This window comes from Suillus clintonianus (assembly GCF_016758775.1).
Source record: "Suillus clintonianus strain FC179 chromosome Unknown DEU56scaffold_61, whole genome shotgun sequence".
Taxonomy (NCBI): domain Eukaryota; kingdom Fungi; phylum Basidiomycota; class Agaricomycetes; order Boletales; family Suillaceae; genus Suillus; species Suillus clintonianus.
The window spans coordinates 150456-169634 of NW_024539285.1; the positions used below are offsets into that span (position 1 = coordinate 150456).

General features: G+C 49.0%; 5 protein-coding genes across 5 annotated transcripts; all 5 read left to right on the forward strand.

Moving 5' to 3' along the window:
• Positions 1-334: 334 nt before the first annotated feature.
• DEU56DRAFT_872405 (uncharacterized protein) lies at positions 335-1728 on the forward strand (the record flags this gene model as incomplete). Its single annotated transcript, XM_041355778.1, has 5 exons — positions 335-540; positions 592-808; positions 864-1167; positions 1221-1626; positions 1686-1728. 5 exons carry the CDS (start codon positions 335-337, stop codon positions 1726-1728), a joined length of 1176 nt encoding a protein of 391 aa, XP_041206132.1.
• An 829-nt stretch (positions 1729-2557) lies between these two features.
• On the forward strand, positions 2558-6545 carry DEU56DRAFT_741028 (uncharacterized protein; the record flags this gene model as incomplete). Its single annotated transcript, XM_041348854.1, has 11 exons — positions 2558-2820; positions 2916-3105; positions 3153-3878; positions 3922-4119; positions 4174-4390; positions 4445-4813; positions 4862-5251; positions 5312-5695; positions 5796-6181; positions 6232-6330; positions 6384-6545. The coding sequence occupies 11 exons, from the start codon at positions 2558-2560 to the stop codon at positions 6543-6545; spliced, it is 3384 nt and encodes a 1127-aa protein (XP_041206133.1).
• A 2334-nt stretch (positions 6546-8879) lies between these two features.
• Positions 8880-9328, forward strand: DEU56DRAFT_690782 (uncharacterized protein; the record flags this gene model as incomplete). Its single annotated transcript, XM_041347124.1, has 2 exons — positions 8880-9129; positions 9183-9328. Coding segments are annotated over 2 exons (396 nt in total), but the record flags the coding sequence as incomplete, so codon positions are not given.
• A 4710-nt stretch (positions 9329-14038) lies between these two features.
• On the forward strand, positions 14039-14257 carry DEU56DRAFT_710250 (uncharacterized protein; the record flags this gene model as incomplete). The annotated part of the gene is made up of 1 exon (XM_041347481.1): positions 14039-14257. A coding segment is annotated over one exon (219 nt), but the record flags the coding sequence as incomplete, so codon positions are not given.
• A 2494-nt stretch (positions 14258-16751) lies between these two features.
• Positions 16752-17455, forward strand: DEU56DRAFT_956150 (uncharacterized protein; the record flags this gene model as incomplete). The annotated part of the gene is made up of 2 exons (XM_041359239.1): positions 16752-17287; positions 17335-17455. Coding segments are annotated over 2 exons (657 nt in total), but the record flags the coding sequence as incomplete, so codon positions are not given.
• Between the last annotated feature and the right edge of the window lie 1724 nt (positions 17456-19179).

Consider the following 19179-nt stretch of genomic DNA (forward strand, 5'->3'; position numbering starts at 1 on the left):
TTGGACCACGGGGACTCGCAGGATCCACGCCAGGAGAAAGAAATATATGCCATGGGCCGTGCAGTAGAATACACGGATGTATGTAATCATGTCTCACAGATATAGCCTCTGACGAGTAGGCAAGGCCGGTTTTATTGTTAGTGATGAACAAGAGGTTGTTCCAGCTTCGATATTCAGATGCTCGTTTGAAGATCTCGCGGGCAAGCTCACATGCGGTGTCACTGGTAAGTACATGGCTGAAATATGGGTGACTCTACTTAGCATAATCCCAGCATCCTCCGAAAAATATCTGAAGCTCGTGCCACATCCGCTACGTGAAAAAGCGAAGGGTCGAATGGTCTATTCAGTCCCTCTAATCATCTTCATGGACGACGTTTCCGGAAATGTTTCTAAGCAGTGGAATAAGCACCACGCGATTTATATGTCAAATGCTAACTTACCACGTGAGATGCTGGAGAAAGAGTTCTGTGTTCGATTCGTAACGTCGTCACCACATGCTGCGCCGATGGAATTAATGCATGCAATGAGGGAGTCTATAAGGTGTGTTCTTCGCTGTCAACGTTCCGTTTACTCAAGTATCGATTGTTATAGCACCGCTGCAGACTCAGGTATCTTTGCATGGGATTGTAAATTCGCCGAGGAAGTCATGCTCGTTCCCGAAGGTTTATTTCTTGCGGGCGACAATCCAATGCAAGCTGAGGAGTGCAGTCACGGGGGGTTAAATTGTAATTACTTTTGCAGGACTTGTCATGTTGGCGGGACGAAGGAGCACAAAGAGTCTGAGGCTGGCTATGCTAGTCTTTTTACGGTATGTTGTACACAACTTGAATGACCACTATAGATTAATCTTGAGAATCGGACAGGAAGGAAATCCCCGAATTCCTGAAGAAACAACATCACAGATCCTCCAGCAGTTCGAGACCGCATTATGCTCAGGAGCTGCAGGGAAGGTCTCAGCTGCTACAACAGCAACTGGAATTCGTGACTCTACTTCGTCTTCTATCATCAATACACTGGTCGAAATGGGCAAGAAGCTGCGGAAACGAGAAGCAGGGCAGTCAGCGTCAACGGAATCTGAAGTTCGGGCTAAGCTAGAGAAAGAGCTCTCGGATATGTTGCAAGGTAGGACACATCAGGATGCAATCAATCCCCTTCTAGGGATGGATGGTGAGCATTTTCATTTTTTGTGGGTCATTGAATTTACATTGGTACTATGATAGGGATGAATATTCACATGGATACTCCTACGGAGATCCTGCACACAGTTCTACTCGGCGTCGTGAAATATTTCTGGGGACAGACTGCATTTTTGCTCGAGAAGGCTAAACTACTCAATCATTTTCAGACACGTCTCGATTCACTGGACAGGGATGGCCTAAATGCACCATCCCTAAATGCTGATTATATTTGCCATTATAAAGGGGGCTTAATCGGAAAACACTTCAAAAGTCTCGCACAGGTTATGCCATTCGTGGTCTATGATCTTGTTCCAAAAAGTGTTCTTGATGGATGGACCTTGATTGGAGAGCTCGTCGTTCTCATTTGGCATACGAAAATCGACAACACCGAAATCTACTTGGCGAAGCTAACTCGAACGATCGGCGATTTTCTCAATACTACCGCGCAGTGCGCACCCAGTATCTTGATCAGTAAACCCAAGTTTCACTTTCTGGTTCACCTCCCAGCTTATATTCGACGTTTTGGACCCGCAATTGTTTTTTCGACTGAGCGCTATGAGTCGTTCAATCATGTCTTCCGCCTCACGTGTATTTACAGCAATCGGAGAGCTCCAAGTCGCGACACGTGCATGACATTTGTTCGCAATGACACTGTCAAGCATATCACGACTGGCGGCTATTGGTTCGACACACATACAGAACAGTGGGTTCGTGGCGGCCCGCAGGTTATCACCTACCTCGAGGACCACCTCAGGCAACACTTTTCGGTGCCAATAAGGGGTCTTTCAGACCCGGTTATTATGTTGTGGGAAACCTGTCTGCGAGACCCATCATCCCTCCAATCTAAAAATAGCTTACATATACTTTTAGTTCCGGTACCTCCCAGGTACCTACGGCGCCTCTCGCACCTCATTTTGTAGGTTCTGGCAGTTCATCCGTAGGCTCCAGCGGTATGCGTGATAGTCTTGTAGGGTTGCCTGGTAGGTGGGAGGTATCCTTGTAAGTTTTCTGTTTATGTATTATAACACTCAAAGTACTAACTTCGTCCGCACAGTCTTCTGTGCATGCAGGTTGACCCTCTCGCCATGACTCTAACTAACTCCCGCAATACTCGTAAAGCTCAAATCGTTTCCTCTGGCCTTGGTCAACACTTTGTCAGCCCAAGGAAAGCCAGAGACAAGAGGAAAACTCAAACACTGGTGGAGTTTCCTGGCGCGGAACTCAGGCGTCGTCGTCTACTTGCTCAAATGCAACGACTCATGGATCCCACACTCCCCAATTCAGGGTATTCTCCTGGTATTGCCCTGGGTAGTACCTCTGGTGGAGTAGCCAACGCGAACACACCCAATGAATTGGAGTTTGCAGGCACCGACTTTGAAATGTTGGAGGAATCCTCTTCTGATAGGCCTGTAAACTTGGAGAGCAGTCCACACAAACGGCGCATTCTCCCTGATAAGTCCACAGATACATTATACACCAACTGGCACAGGCTCATCCCCACCCTCGTCGACCCGCAATTGCAGTATTACGCCCGTACTCTCGGCCAAGCCTTGGAGAGAACTCAAGATGTGATCTCAGCGTGTGGAACTCTCTCATGCGCACAGAAAAGAACAAATCTGTTGTGCCTATTCTTCGACAGTAAGTACTTACGCTTTTAGCCCATCGCATGATCTTACAAGTGCGAAATACATCAACAGGATTTGTATCAATTGATGTATTGAGCTGTGAATGCTCCAGCCTTCCGCAGGTCCTTCTTCATCATGGGCTGTTCCCCACGGCACCTTCCCAACCTCGCATGGCGGTATCTGTTGATCTACTCTCGTTTTATCGCGCTCTTTTTGAGCGCTCTTGTGACGCCATCAATGCTCTTGCATCTGCTCTCAAAACTCACTATTCACGCAGGGGTTTTCAAGTGACCGACTCGCGGGTAAGATATAGTTACATCAGGTTTAACGTCACTAAACTAGATTAAAGGGTGACCTCGTGCAAGAACCATTTCGTCGTGGTCTAGGCCACGCCGTACAATGGTACGATGTCCTCCAGGTCGAAATTGAACGGCAAGTCGATGCAGTCCTGCAACAGACTCGAGACCGCGTTGCCAGTCTCCAGCCACCCCAACTCCCTCCTCTCACAAATGCTGAAAGTTCGGCTTTGACTGCCTTGCACCATGGCCGATGTGCGTCACTCCTCGTACAACGTTGTCCAGCATGTTTTGGTGGGACACTGTTTGGCAGACCCATTGATCAAGGCGGGGACATACATGTTGCTACAGACGGCAATTTTCATCACCGCCACCGACGTTCCGCGGGTGATTGTCCTCGCTTCTACGAGCCCACTTACTTCCTTCCTAAACAGTTTGTTGATGCAGTTGGGTGCCGAATTGATGCACAACGTAAGCGACCTCCAAAAGCACACACCCCCGTTGTCCCTGATGTGGCTATTGACCTATGTGAGAATGCATATGAAGCTGCCGACGGGAAGAAACAAAAGGCCGCAATGGACAGCTTCGACGACACGGGATTGATGGCCCTTATTTGCCGTCATGATATCCCGCTATTTTTTGCTAACATCGATTCCCCCGGCGAGCAACAGAAATACTCAGTTGCGCTTATAGAACACTTGTTCACATTGCTCCCTCCTCAAGCCACAGTCGCGACCCTCTATGACGTAGGCTGTGTTCTGGCACGTTCCCTTTCAAAGGTATGTATGATCTTAGTTGGATTCACGTGCTAATTATTTGCAGTTTGAGATTCTCCCTCGGGATGTTCTATCACGCCTGCGCTTTGCAACTACAGCCATGCACGCCTATGGCCACGAATGGGCCTGCCAGCTGGTGCACAATCCACGGATGTGCATTGGCCTTGGATTATCTGATGGCGAGGGGACTGAGCGGTTATGGTCGCGGTTCGTTCGCTTGATAGGTGTCGAAAGGTCATCATCAGTGCGTTAGGTGGTATTGCACCTAGGAATGTACTAATTATTTTCATTTGTTTAGCGCCAGCGCCGTATCTGGTTAATTGACCGTCAAGCGACTGCCATAGGATCGGAAATGAAGGCAGACCTTGGGGATTGGATCAAGCGCCGTCTGAAGCGAGGCATCAAGGACCAGGGCTCAGCTGCGCTCAACGTGCTCAATCGCTGTGAAACATCTGTGGAGGACCTACGAACTCAATGGGCTGACCAGCGACAATCACAGCTGTCGATTCGAGCTCGTGAGTAGGCCCGTAATACGCGCGCAATAGTAATTATGTTGAAAATGTTGTCAGATGCCCCTGCTCGCCTCAAGAAGGAGCTCGACACAGTTCTCGCTCTACAAGCTGATTTGGATGTCTCGGATCGAGCCTTGCAGGCTACGAGGACTATGCTGGAGAAGGAGGCAGCCTCCGGTGACACTCTAGATGTCCTCGCGAGCCTACAGAGGGGTCACGAGCGTCTCATGACCAAAGTCGAAGTGTTGTACTCTTCTCTTAACGTTCATGATAGATTTCCGGAGCTCGACGGAGTCAATCTTGACTTCGTCCGTGTCCTTCTTATGGCTCGAGACCTTAAAATGAATATTCGGAAGCGTGCCATCGCCAGTTTTTTCGAATGGGATAAGCTAGATCGGGCTGTAGGCGGGTCCCAGCAAACATTAGGTAAGTCTTCATATTCAATTATTCCTCCATTCTAACCTTATTCTTCAGGGACGAAGCTTCATCAACACACTCGAAAAGCCATAGCGAAGCGCCAACCTGCTCTTATGACGGCAATCCGACAATTTAATTCTTACTGTGAGCGGTTAGAATCACTGTATGATCCTGCTTGGAACATCCCACTTCCTACCCCCCTTCCAACAAAGTTAGCTGAACTACGTGGCGACCAGACCTTGATGCAGGATATCTGGGTTGTGCCCTCCGTAGGAGAGGTGCCTCGATGGCTAGAAGACTCGGACGTCAGGGACGGAATTCGTGCCCTTCTCAAACGTGACCGGTGCCAGGAGGAGCAAAAACGCTTAGGCATGGAGGCTGACAATTTGTGCCGCTTCTTCGGAGAAGAGCTAACTGCACTGGAGCTCTCACTCCGATTGCCCGAAAGTAAGTTTGATTCTCGCTATTTATTCAAGGTCTCATTGATCCGGCCTTGCTCGTTTATAGATAAGCGCTTTCGTGTTCCATTGCAACAACGGCACTCACATTTTATCCGACTTCAGACGCGTTGGTCAAATTCGCTTGCATCATCGGTTCGGTTCACAAGCCGTGCAAAAGAGGCGCTAGACCGCGCTATAGCCTACTCTGGAGATCCTCAAGATACTGTTCTTAATCTGGCTAGCGTAACAGTGCAGGACCCTGCTCCAGAGGATGAACCAGTCGTCCCTGAGGTGGATGACTTGGACTCGCGGGAGCTTGAGCCTGAGCAAGCTGCGCTTGCAGACATCCTGGAGGGTGATATTGCCGGAGCGGAGCTTGATGAAGATCAAGACTTAGTGTCTAATATGTGCGCTGACATTGTGTGGGATTCCCCAGAGGTACGTCAATGTCGTTGACAGGCCAAACATCACTAATAACCTGTAGGGTCTCCTGATTGATGATTTCCGCGCCCCATCTCAAGATTCGCATGTCATTGTGGCTGGACGGGTAGCAACACGAGTACGACCATCAATGGGTGGATTCCCCCAACAAGTTTTTGAGCCGAGAGACATCTCATTTCTTGCTTCTCCGACAGCGTACCTGAACGATGTTTGTATCAACGGCTGTGCCGTGCTTCTGCAGATAGATATCCCTAACCCCACTGTAGCTATCTTCTCCACCCACGATCTTCCTCGCATCCGCTACAACGCAGCCGATGATATCCTTTGGCGCAATACATCCTGGACACGTTATTGGGAGAAAGATGTCTGGGTTATCCCGATTCATAGGCCAACTAGTGTTGGCCATTGGGTGGTTTGCATTATTTACTTGTCAAGAAAAGAAATCCATCTCTTTGATAGTCTCGCTGAACGAAAACCGTGGAAACACGACTTGAAAGTATGTTTATCTTGACTTACGTGCAATCATGATTTTGATATCTTTTACAGGACATCATGAAACTTGTTTGTCGGCTTCTGGCAATCGCACATCAACGAAACAAGCAGGTACATATTGATCTGGATGGATGGGTGGCTCGCCCATTGACCGTGAGTTCAAGCGCATCTCTCATGTCTAAACCTCAATTTAATGATTCACGCAGATCAAACCTCTCCAGACTAACGGATATGATTGCGGGGTATGGATATTAGCAGCCATGATTGCTGTCCTACATGGACGACACATTACGCGACTACAAGAGGAGGAAATGAGCGACCTGCGATATTACCTACGTGCTCGTGTACTTTCTATACCTGCATTCTAGCACGCATCAATGTACAGTACCCTAGATCTATGAATATTGACCATTGGCGAGCAATCTGAGTGAGGCGCCTATACTTCGTCTTCTCCCTTTCACCAAATTTGAGGTTACCGCTGAGGACAAATCATGGCGCATCAGACAGGCTATGATTCATAGAATGGCATATCTCTGAAATGTTGGCCGTATATCATTAATATACTTACGGAGTCCGAGAGCCTTCTCCCTACCATCATTGAGCTTGCAGAGGACAAGTCATGACGTGTCAGACAGGCTATCATAGAATATATCGATCTTATCGCCACACTGAGGACAAATCATAGCGCATCAGACTGATTCAGACAGGCTACCATAGAATGATAGCATACTATCTCTGTGAAGTTGGCTGTACATCATTAATATATTCACTGAGTCCGAGCACCTTCTCCCTACCATCATCATGATCGAGTTTGCCGTTTGCCATGATATAATATTTTGTCTTCTCACCATATGATACCGTGACACTCTGGTAAGTATTTCTTCACAAAACATCTCAGGCTCTCTCATATCACCATCAGAAACATTTACCATGTCGAACCGAGCACACAATGTCGGCTGATAGTAGATTCACAATGAGCTTACTAACGAGCAGACTCAAGTGTCAGTTCAACAACTGGAAGGTAAGTCCTAGTTTAGACTATCACTGTTTGTGCACCGTCACCTGCAGGAAGCCAATAACGTATACTGATGAGTCTCACTCCTTGCGCCATAGGACACAACTTATCATCGCTGTCCAGAGACATTTTGATGTCAATAGGTTGGGGCTGATGGTGTGAGTCGTTCAATACTGTTGTTGGGGATTTAAGGACAAATTGTCTCTTGCAGCTTGTGTTTCAATGTTAGCGCGAGTTTTATTCTCAATATTATTGGCTGATGGCCTCGCAGGAAGGCTCTCCAGTAGGTTCACGAACCTCCAGGACCTACTGGACTGCTCATGGCCTCTCAGACTTCCATGACAGGCCCTACCGAAAAAGACACTTCAGGTCAGTCCGCTTCCGATAACGATCGCATTCTAACTTGTTATGTAGCGGGACCCTGGACTGGATCCTACTAATGGCCCCAAATAAATATATATAAGAATGAGGCCGCGGTGAATATTTTCCTCCTGAGCTGCCCCCGATATCACTTGCTCATAAGCCTCTCAGATCTTCCGCTAACGTTGCTTCCATCAACGCACAAAATACCTTTCGCTGTCGACATTTTTTTTGGTGCGTAAATATATTTCACTTGCTTTTCTTTCCTTCACTTATGCACCGTCTCCCGTGACAGCTAAGTCCTCTCAATTTGAATCTATACCCCTTGTACACTGTGGTTGTGCTTGCATTGGTGCGTCATTGCATTCTCCAAAGTTTGTTTTATTGACAATCATTTAGAATGACTCAAACACCGTACAGCGAGGAAATGGACTTGTTCAATAGGCAGTCCTCTCCGCCTCCAAGATACATCAATCCCTCTGCGGCCTTTCCCCTCAGCAGTGCAGCCTTTCCCCTTGCTGGTGACAACTACATATATGAACAGCTCGGTGGAGGCCGTCGGTATCAAGAACCAGCGGTCGAGCTCACTCCGTCAAGGTTGAGGAGTAATCTTAAGGCTACGGCACGGGACACTGGGATCATCAAAGGTGCTTCAATTCGACGAAGGGGGGGCCAACAACCGACCCCAGACAGTCAAGGCTCTGTGGAATCAGGTCCCGGTGCTGCATCTTTGGACCTTCCTCAGGATGATGACGCCACCCCAAGTGATTCAACATCGCTCACCGTTGCGCTGAATGGCAGTCGTCAGCCCTCACCATTTACCGGTGATGCGACATCACTTACTGTGGCACCGGGCAATAGTCGCCACCCCTCACCATTTGCGGGTGACGCGGCTTCCCGACCCCCAGCTCCCGCACCTCTTCAAGATATGTTTTATAATTCAATGAGCGACCAGCCTGCTTGGACAGGTCAACAAGCATCCAATATGTTTGACCTGATGGGCGCTGACTCATTCACAACCTTACTCGGGGATCATGCTCCAGATCCTTCGGGTTTTGTACAGGGCTTCTCCGGTCAAGTCCCGGCATTCGAACTTCGGCGTCCATCTCACTTGGCTCCTCAAGCCGCCCACGCACCTCCACCCTCCACAAATGTTATCCCGCCTACACCCCTGAAGGACTTGATCCCTGGTTCTAGTGTCCCCAATCCACCTTCCCCCAGGCCAAGTCAGCAGCTTGACTTGAGCCACTACTCTCCTGACACCAGCGTCCGCGAACGGTTTCCCGAAGAAAGCCTCACCTCACACTCCGAGGAACTACCTGTCGTGGGACGCAGGTCTGCAGAGACCAATGCTGCACTTGACGCAGGATTCGCGGTCGTTGATCAGGCACTGCTCGAGTTATCCAGGTCCACTACGATGCCCATGCATCAGGTCATCAACCTGTTCATGAAGAGCCGTGGACGCACAGCAAGCAGCATCAATTACTGGAATCTTTATTCCAATTATTTCAAGGACAAGTCCAAGCAGGAACTCGCCCGACTTGGTCGAGATCTTTCGGCTGGAGGAAGCACGCCAAGTAAGTTCTAAATGCAGACTCATTTCAGTACGTAAATTGATCTTGCATCACAGGCGCGGGTGTGCGTAAAGAATGCTATGTGAAGTTCAAAGAACAGTTCCCCGACACATATCAAGATATCCTTGACACCCACGATGAGATGGCTTCACTAGGTGGATTGCCTCAAACAGTCAGCCAACGTGCGCAGGCATTCCAGAGGTTTCACAAAAGGGTGACAGATATAGTAAGTGATTTCATATCAAAGTGATCGGTGCCTCGACGCTTAATGTACACTTGTCATTTCAGTTGGATGTTGCGTCGGCCAAATTCGGGTTCGAATCCGCTACCGTCATGTGTGGCAAAATTGTCAATCAGGACGCCTCACTCGGTCATGTACACACGACACCTGGTGCAATGGATGTAAGTCGTCAAAGATCATGCTAAACCTCGCGCACATATTGATATTTTGTGCTAGTTCTTTCTGACGCGATGCCGCGCAGACAATGACACCATCCTCGCTCACCTCAAAGCCCAAGTTTAGTGAGTCTTGTTTCGTTATCTTGAAGGCCGCGATGTCTTATCAAACATCACAGTAACACAATGTCGTTATCGGCTGTGGAGGATGCATTCATGGAGCACGAAGATGATGACGTGGCGTCCACCTCCAAAGGTGTAGACTCCAAGGACCTACTAGACTCTAAGGATGTGGATCAGGCTTCTGACCTTTTGGAGGGACGAGAGGATAGTATCAAATGGATCAAGAGGGAAATTACGAAACAAGTCGGTACGTTCGGTATTGGTTTTTATTTATTGTATTCAGACTACTTACCACCCTACACTAGCCAAGTTTGGAGGCAAATTCGGCACTGACAGGACCTTTCCTTGGAAGCTCATGCCGAACGCGCTCGCAGATGATAACCTTTGCATCAAGGGCTACCCTGCACACAAGTGCCTCCTCCCTGGCGAGGCACGTGGTGTTGCCTCAAATGCAAAGAGCAAGGGAGTCGCTGGCCTGACACAGAAGGAGGTCTCTATCCTCGTGGAGTCCTTAAAAGCAAAGACTATGTATGTAGAGAAAGTTGATATCGTGGAACGAGGTATGTGTGATCTGTCCCTGAGTGTGTAATTTTCCTTGACGGTCCGGTGTCAATAGCGGCAGTATTGAGCTCTGAGAAGCCCGTCATTCTCGGCGAAGCTCCTCAATCGGACTATCCTTATCCAGGTGCTCGACGGCTGTTCGTCGATGGTCATACGGACTACAATGGTCCTTCTCGCCTCAAGCCCAGTTCCACAACTACCAAAGTCAAGAAATCTACTACTTTGACAGGAAAATCAACTACGCATGTTGAACCACCTCCATCGCGGATTTTCAAGGTTGTTGACAGGCCGCCGGCTCGCGAGGTGATTGAAGTCCAATCTACTTCATCCGATTCTCAAGACGGAAATGACCAGCGTGAACCGGACTCTGAGTCAGAGTACGAAGAAGCATCTCGGGGCAAGAGGAAGAAGCGGCAGTCCAGTGGTGAGCTGCGTGCATCGAAGAAGCGCGCTTCACCTGTAGACATTGTCCCAAAAGCAGCGACTCGAACAGGAACGCAATCGAAGGAGAAATCAGGACTGTCGCAGTCACAGGCCCCTAGTGCTTCTCCCACGAAAGGGGGTCCATTATCCCCTGTGACGGTGGAGTCTTCGAGTGATGAGGAGGATCCCACTGCAACTAGCACAAGTAAGTGTCCCACTGTCTATAACTCACCCTGGGATTCACCTGATTTTACACAGCCAGAGTTACGCGCCTTCGTGATGGCCCTTCCAACAAACCTCAAGATACAAAAGGTACGGCTGCGTTAATTTTTTGTGTTTCAATGATCTCACCTTGTATTTCACAGGTCGTCCTAAACCACGACCGGTTGTCAAGGGTTCACGTCCGAAGCCAAAGACTACTCGTCAAGGCCGGGCCCTTCGTGTGATGTACTCTGACGATGATGTTGAAGCTGTTAGCGACGGGATTGCAGATAAGTCCCAAAAACTTGCCCCCAAGAGTGCGGACAACTCTGCAACATGTCCTGCAGATGCACCAACGCATACTACTGATGACGGGGCTGCCCAGCTGCCGCAGTCCAATACAGAGATGGACAGCGCATGCCCGGTACAACAGTCTCCTCGTCCACTGTCTCCTTCGACTTCAGGCGCTAACGAACGTGATGTTCCCAGCGATGTTGGCCGAGTTCCAGTGCTGTTGCAACAAGGCAACATGTCCTCACCCGCAGAGCTTCCTCCTTTGCCTCAGAGAGGAGGAGGAGGAGGAGGAGGAGGAGGCGATGAATTGGTGACCCGAGGTACAGCAGATGACCACTTGGTTACTCATGAAGACCTACTGGAGTCCCACAACCTCCCCGCAAACGCTCACCGCCAATCTGAAGAGCCCGTGCGCCCTCGAGAGCTTTTCCGTCATGATCCACGCGAACCTGTCCGTCAGGATCCTCGTGACCATATCCATCAGGACCCTCGTGACCATATCCGCCAGGACCCTCGGGATCGTTTCCATTATGATCGTGATCACAGGAATAATCCCTACCACAGTTCTCGTGGACCTCTACCTCTTGACCCTCGTGGACCTCTCCTGGCCAACTCTCATGAACGCCATGATCGAGAGCTCCATGATCATCGCTTCCCTGGTCGTAGTATTCGTGGCTCTTCCTATCCCGTAAGTGACACATCGTTCTTTTTCTGCGTGCAATCTAATATTCGGACAGGCGCAAGATTACCAGAATTTGCCTTTTATGCAAGGTGCCAATGAGAAACTCCTCCACCCGCATGACACATTCTATCACCGCAACGGCAATCCTCGCGACAACATTCCTCGCGACAACATTCCTCGCGACAACATTCCTGAACACCATGATATACTCGCAATCCTGGGTATGTACCTGACTCCCGGGACTCTCATGACTTGCATCCATCACGCAGGTCTCATGTTGACAGTGATCACACGCGGGACATGTCTCCGGGAGCAGAATCTAGCATGACTTACAACATGGAACGGGAGCGCAGTCGCTCACTGGCGTACTCTGACTGTGACAGATACAGCCCAGCGGTGGACTATGGGTACAAACGCGAACACGGATTCCCTCCCCGTGGTGATTATGATGATCACAGCCACGTATTTGCTCCCCAGCGCAGCGGAGGTTACTATAATGACTCCCAAGGCTACAGGAGACGCTACAATGGAGACTCTAGGTGGGAAAGTCAGGATTCGCGGGCCCCGTACCACGGTCCAAGTCCCAACTCCAACACCCGACCGGCAGACGCACCTCCTTCCACCTGATGTTATGCTTGCTCGGCCTTGCAGTTTCTTTTTATGTCCTTGACATAGATGTCGTATCGTTGCCTCCTCCCTTCTGGTCCGTTCTTTGTTCTGCCATCATCCCTTACACCACACTGTTCATAGTCTCTCGTCTGCCACCTGATGTTATGCTTGCTCGGCCTTGCAGTTTCTTTTTATGTCCTTGACATAGATGTCATATCATTGCCGCCTCCCTTCTTGTCCGTTCTTTGTTCTGCCATCATCCCTTACACCACACTGTTCATAGTCTCTCGTCTGCACTGCCTTTGTCATCTCACACCCCCGGTACCTCATCCTTCTAATACAACATACTTATGTATATAGTCACACTTTTGATCATGCTGCCGTTATTCTTGAATACATCGAGCACGTTACTCGGACTGATGTGTGGAATGTTTGATCAAGACATGAGCAGAACAAAGTATTATTGTATCTACACATAAATGACACCTAAAGGACGAGTTCGAGATGCTGTCGGGGTTGTCATGGACACCACTATCAGCGAGGATGCGGTTGAGAGCAGGTTGCCGCTCACAAACCTCACGAGACAGTCTTCGAAAAACCTCCAGGACATCGCAAGATATTCCTCCAAAACCTCGCGAACATTCCTCCAAAACCTCGCGAACGTTCCTCCAAAACCTCCCCAATGTTCCTCCAAAACCTCGCTAACGTTCCTCCGAAACCTCCCCAACATTCCTCTCAGACCTCGCCCCAACATTCCTCTCAAACCTCGCGCAACAGAACATGCCACGACGTTCCTCCGAAACCTCATTACATATTCCTCCCGTGGACTCGTGGGGTGTGGAGTAAGCGCTATAGAGGACAGAGGTGTTCTTCAGTTCACAGAAGAGGAGGGCCACGGACCTCCCGAGGAATGTGGTCAGATGTTTGAAGAAATAGGCAGGAGGCTCTTTCAGGAGGGACGTCTTAGAGATAGGTTAACGCAGACCAAGAAACCCAGTCTGAAAGACCGTGGGAAGGTCTAAAAAGTGCTGCCAAGGGTGTCGAGGACCATCCTGAACAAGCCCGTCTGCTTGGAATTTCTGACAAAACACTAGCTGATCCAGGTATGGCGCCAAATCCAATAATCCGAGCATAGACTGACAATATTCTATGATACTAGGCACAGGTAGAATGTCAGTGACTGACCTGTCTAAGCACCAAATCGTTCCATGGCAAGCGACGCGCTGCGCAGATATATTCAAGAAGAACGGACTCAAAAGTCCTTCCTATTCTGAGTACTACCAAGGAATTTCGGTCGTGATTAGTGAGCATGAGACTTCACAGTTGGGTGGGCATGTCATATTTCGAGACACACTTCAGAAGGTGCGTTTTCGCCCACTATGTTACCTCTAGTTTACTTACTGTTGAACAGACTCGTATTGGACGCATCCGCGAGATCTTGATTTCAACGGCGGCTCAGCGCTCTGTCGTATTTGTTGCTCTTCAGATCTTTTCCATCATGCCTGCACGTCACCCTTTGCTCCATCTGCCATGTCTCCTCCTCAGTGATGAGGAGCTTGTTGTGTCGGGAATGGTGAGCCTTACTGCATCTTATTTTTGTCATATTCAATTCAAGTCGCATTGCAGGATATCATATGTATCGCTAACGTCCAGCACAATTGTATCGATGCGAAATGCACGGACCTCTCTACCAAGCGTCTATGGCAAGAACGGACCCAAACGGACCGAACATCAAGCATCGTGAAGCACCAAATATCACCGCACTATCTCCTCAACATGTTCTCCATTCACAACTACCAGCATCTTCATTCTCTTCTCCCGGAATCCCTCTCCGAGACGCCACTGCGCGTTGCAGATCCTGGAGCTGTCCGAAAAGCCGCTGTGAGACAAATGCAGGGAAAGAGATCGGCAAAAAAGCTCGGAGATGAGGCAGTGAGTCTGCCCCAAGATGAGGATGGCGCCTGTCCTGCATTTGATCGCCCAACCAAGAAACAGCCCAAGCCCACATCCAGGAAACAAACCAAGTCTACGAGTGCAACGAAGCGGCAGCAGCCTGTCGAAGCTGCAACACGAACAAGGGGAGGTGAAATGAGAACTCCGCAGTATTCGCCACCTGTCCAGGATGATGGCGCATCATTGCAGACTCGCATCCCACCCACATCGATCACTGCGGATGCTCTGCACCACCCTCTCCACCCGCATCCTTATTCTTATCAGCGTGCCACTCAACCATACATTGCGCCTCTCCCCGATCCCCCTCAAGTGGCCGGTCCTTCACGTTCACCATTCCCTCAATCCTCAGTACACCAATGGCATCTCCCGCCGCCAGGGTTTGCGCCACCCCCAGAAATGTCTCATGTGGCACCATTCCCTCAGTCCGCAGTACACCAATGGCATCTCCCGCCGCCAGGGTTTTCACCACCCCCAGAAATGTCTCATCGGGCATCTCAGATGCCTTCCCTTTCCGCATCTTCTGATCATAATCGTTTTACATATACAACCCGCCCTGCTCCACCCATTCAAATACCCACCCAAAATTCTCTATATTCTACAGTCTCTGAAGCTAATTTGCGTCAGTTACATCCTTATCATTCCCCCCATCCTTATGACACTTCTCATCATTATAATTCCCCCTAGTGGTTTATAATATCAATTTTTTTTGAAGGAGACCGCTCTCGATGTTCTAAAGCAGAAGGATGTTCATGCGCTGGACCTCCACACAGATTCACCACAGTTCAAGAACACTACGGTGAAAGTAGGTTAAGGACACCGCTCTCGATGTTCTAAAGCAGAAGGATGTTCGTGCGCTGGACCTCCACACATATTCACCACAGTTCAAGAACACTGCGGTGAAAGTAGGTTTCGATACGAATCACACTCGTAACAGCTTTTCTCACAACGGGTGCAGGAGTATTTCAAGAAGGCTTACGGTCAGAAACTTAGTCACCCAAACATCATTGGTGTCCAGCTGGGATCGAAGGACTGGGACGAGGTCATCCCAGCAGAGCCATGTCATATTGCACCGACGCTTGAATTGTGGCTGAACTTGCTATGTATGTGCGTGGGAAGTTTTATTACCGCATGAAATGGAACAACTCTGTTGAGCGCAACTTTGAACGTGTTCAGTGACTGAGTGTTTCACTGAGAGCTCAAAAAGGACCTTCCAAGATGATGCTCAATCGTTTTCCACTTCGCTCGACATCTGGAGGCTCCCAGAGAGGAAGCAGCATCGGTGCTGGACCACCAGGACAGGGCTTGGCCCCACCCCACATTGGTAAACCTCGTGCCCGCTCACTGCTCGGGTTTGACACAAGACTCCCGGCTCACTCTAGTCCTGCTGTTCGCAGGCAGCCCACCAGCTCAGGCTCCAAGCAGGCTTCAAGCCATGAACAGAATTCTCTTCTGGATGCCTCGGTTACTCTGACTGTTTCATCACCACACCCGGGTTCTCCAGGGGGATCATCGGATCTCGATGAACCTATTAGCGCAGGTGTTCGGCGCCGGAGAGATTCCAGCACTGATTTAATCCAGCTCACCCCAAGACGCACCAAACGGCTCAAAACACACGCACAACAGCTTGCTAGCGAACGCGGAGTACCCTTGAAGAAGCTGCTGGCATTTATCGAGGTACGGTCTACTTTACCTTGATTATTTTGGTCGAGTTTCGCTCAATTTCACCCAGAATGGTGATTTGTTCATCATGCTTCTAGAGTTGAGGGCTGGCCAACTTGAACGAGAAGGAGGGAGCGAAGCGAATGCTTTACAAGAACTCGAGAAACTACTGTCTTCGAAGGATTTCGAGGTGCGGGTGATTAATTGATTGTTCTCATTTATTCCATAACAGACTATCTGTAGAGTGCACTGAAAAGCCGCCTTACCGCGTGTATGCTGTCCCCAAACCTGACCGCCTATATCACCGACACGCACCAACATGTGATGGTAGTTCGCGCTTCTTTTGTATTGTTCTAAATGCTTACTGTTCGTATTGCAGGAATTTATCCAAGCGCACAATGATCTTTTCAAGATCACGGAGGGACTCTTTGAAGATACTGAGCTGCGTTCACAGCTTGGGAAATTGGTTACACGGCTTCTGTCAAGCATCCGCGGCCAGATAAAGATCACGGCACGTATTTTCTAAATGGATGAAAGTTGAACCTGCTCATGTTCTATCCACAGCTGACCACATCAATCAGCAAGAAAGTGAGCATCATGGATGCCCTCAAACCGCTTGTACATAGCGGCATGGAGGTCGACTCCTCGCATTGGACTCGATTCGCCTTTTTGGTGAGTTTCTTCAGGTGTCTGATACTGTTTGCTGATTTTGAGATAGCGCCGCTGTCTTCGCATCTTCCTGATCGGTGTTGGTGATCACGAAAAGGTCACCCTCCAGGAGGCCTTTTCCCCCTACCTCATCCCCTCACTTCATCAAGATCTCCGAGAGCACATCGAGACAGCGCTTGACGTTGATATGGTTCAATTGGTGAATGAATTTTCACAGGATCACCCAGGCCAGGGATCTGGGGATCAAGAAGGGCGCTCTGATACCCACGAAAGCCTCAGTGATCCCACCAGCAAGGATGCGAGCTTCACCGACGCTGCAGTCACCAACAATCTAGTTTCCAGAGAGGACCCTGGTACCAATTCAGCAGCAACTGAAGACCCCTTTGCAGATGTGGATGAGGATGGATCCCCTGATGAGTTTCTTGATGCTTCCGGTTGTGCGCCATCTGGCTTCGGACTTGACGGCGGCTTGCGAAAGTGGAACAAAATGAAATTTTGGAACTACGTTGACGCCATGCTGGAGCAAGTTCGTGAAAGCGCGCGCACGGAATCAGAAGGTCATGCTGCTAGGTATGAAGATGCATATCGCAAGTACGTGATATTTTCATACACCATTTACTCACCTGACCGACTGATAGGGCAATGGTCGAGTTCCTGCAGCTTGATCTGCAGGAATTCCCTGGTCGCCGTAAAGTTCCATCTCTAGCGAAAGGTCCACAGCCTGCATGGCAGGAGACAATTCAGAAGAAGCTTTTGTGATAATTTTTGCGCGCTCTTTCTATTCCAAGTCATTTAGCTATCATTAATGTTAATTACTTTGTGTAAATCTATACTTTCATTGAATGCATGGTGTTCCAATTTTCTATCTGATTACCACCGTGGCGCATTATTGGCTGACCACCGAGAGATATCCGCCACGTATGATCGATGTATTACAACGTTCAACATTCATATGTACCCGGACATGCTGTCTCGGATATATAGGTGAAAATATAATTCATATATCTTCAAAAACACACTGCTTGTGTCGTCGGATGATCATAGTTTATATGTCTTTATTAATACATCCTCCCTACATCTTCCGGTGACTATAGAATTGACATTTGCTGCAGATGCTCGCGCCTCTGATTTCCATGGAGATGGATATCTTACCTCGGGACAGAGATCACCTAAACAAATAATTTATATTCTACGGACGTCACACAGACACTCGGCCAATAAATGTTTTTGCACATAATCACACTAAATACTTGTGATTTACGTTGTATGTAGCGCGAAAAGGATACATATTATGTCATATAGACATGGAGCTAACAAATCTGAATTTAGACATCAGGCTGACAAAATGGAGGGTCTGCCGTGTAGTGGCGGGCCTGGGGTTGTTTAAACTCCGCTCCGCAGTATATAAGCGCTTTATCTAGGTGTCTCAGTTTCAACACTTCACCAATTCTAACAACCAACCTCCTCGTACTATCAACTTCAGGTGAGTCTCTGATCGTTCACTTCTACACGTATGTGAGGCTGACGAAAAGCTATAGGATGCAGATCTTTGTCAAGACCCTCACTGGCAAGACCATCACATTAGAGGTCGAGTCCTCTGACACCATCGATAACGTTAAGGCCAAGATCCAAGACAAAGAGGGGTATGTATGCATTTCAGATCTCAAGACTCATAACTGACGGTTGCAATGCAGTATTCCTCCCGACCAACAGCGTCTTATCTTCGCTGGAAAGCAGTTGGAAGATGGCCGCACGCTATCGGATTATAACATCCAGAAGGAGTCAACCCTTCACCTGGTCTTGCGTCTCCGTGGAGGCATGCAGATCTTCGTCAAGACCCTCACGGGGAAGACCATTACGTTGGAAGTAGAATCATCTGATACCATCGACAACGTGAAGGCGAAGATCCAGGATAAGGAAGGCATTCCTCCTGATCAACAACGCCTCATCTTCGCCGGAAAGCAGTTGGAAGACGGCCGCACGCTTTCAGATTACAACATCCAGAAGGAGTCCACCCTTCACCTGGTCTTGCGTCTCCGTGGAGGCATGCAGATCTTCGTCAAGACCCTCACGGGGAAGACCATCACGTTGGAAGTGGAATCATCTGACACCATTGACAACGTGAAGGCGAAGATCCAGGATAAGGAAGGCATTCCTCCTGATCAGCAACGTCTTATCTTTGCTGGAAAGCAGTTGGAAGACGGTCGTACGCTTTCGGATTATAACATCCAGAAGGAATCCACCCTTCACCTGGTCTTACGTCTTCGTGGAGGCATGCAAATTTTTGTCAAGACACTCACGGGAAAAACCATTACTTTGGAGGTGGAGTCATCCGATACTATCGACAACGTGAAGGCGAAGATTCAGGACAAGGAAGGCATTCCTCCTGATCAGCAACGTCTTATCTTCGCAGGAAAGCAGTTGGAAGATGGTCGCACGCTCTCTGATTATAACATTCAGAAGGAGAGCACCCTTCACCTTGT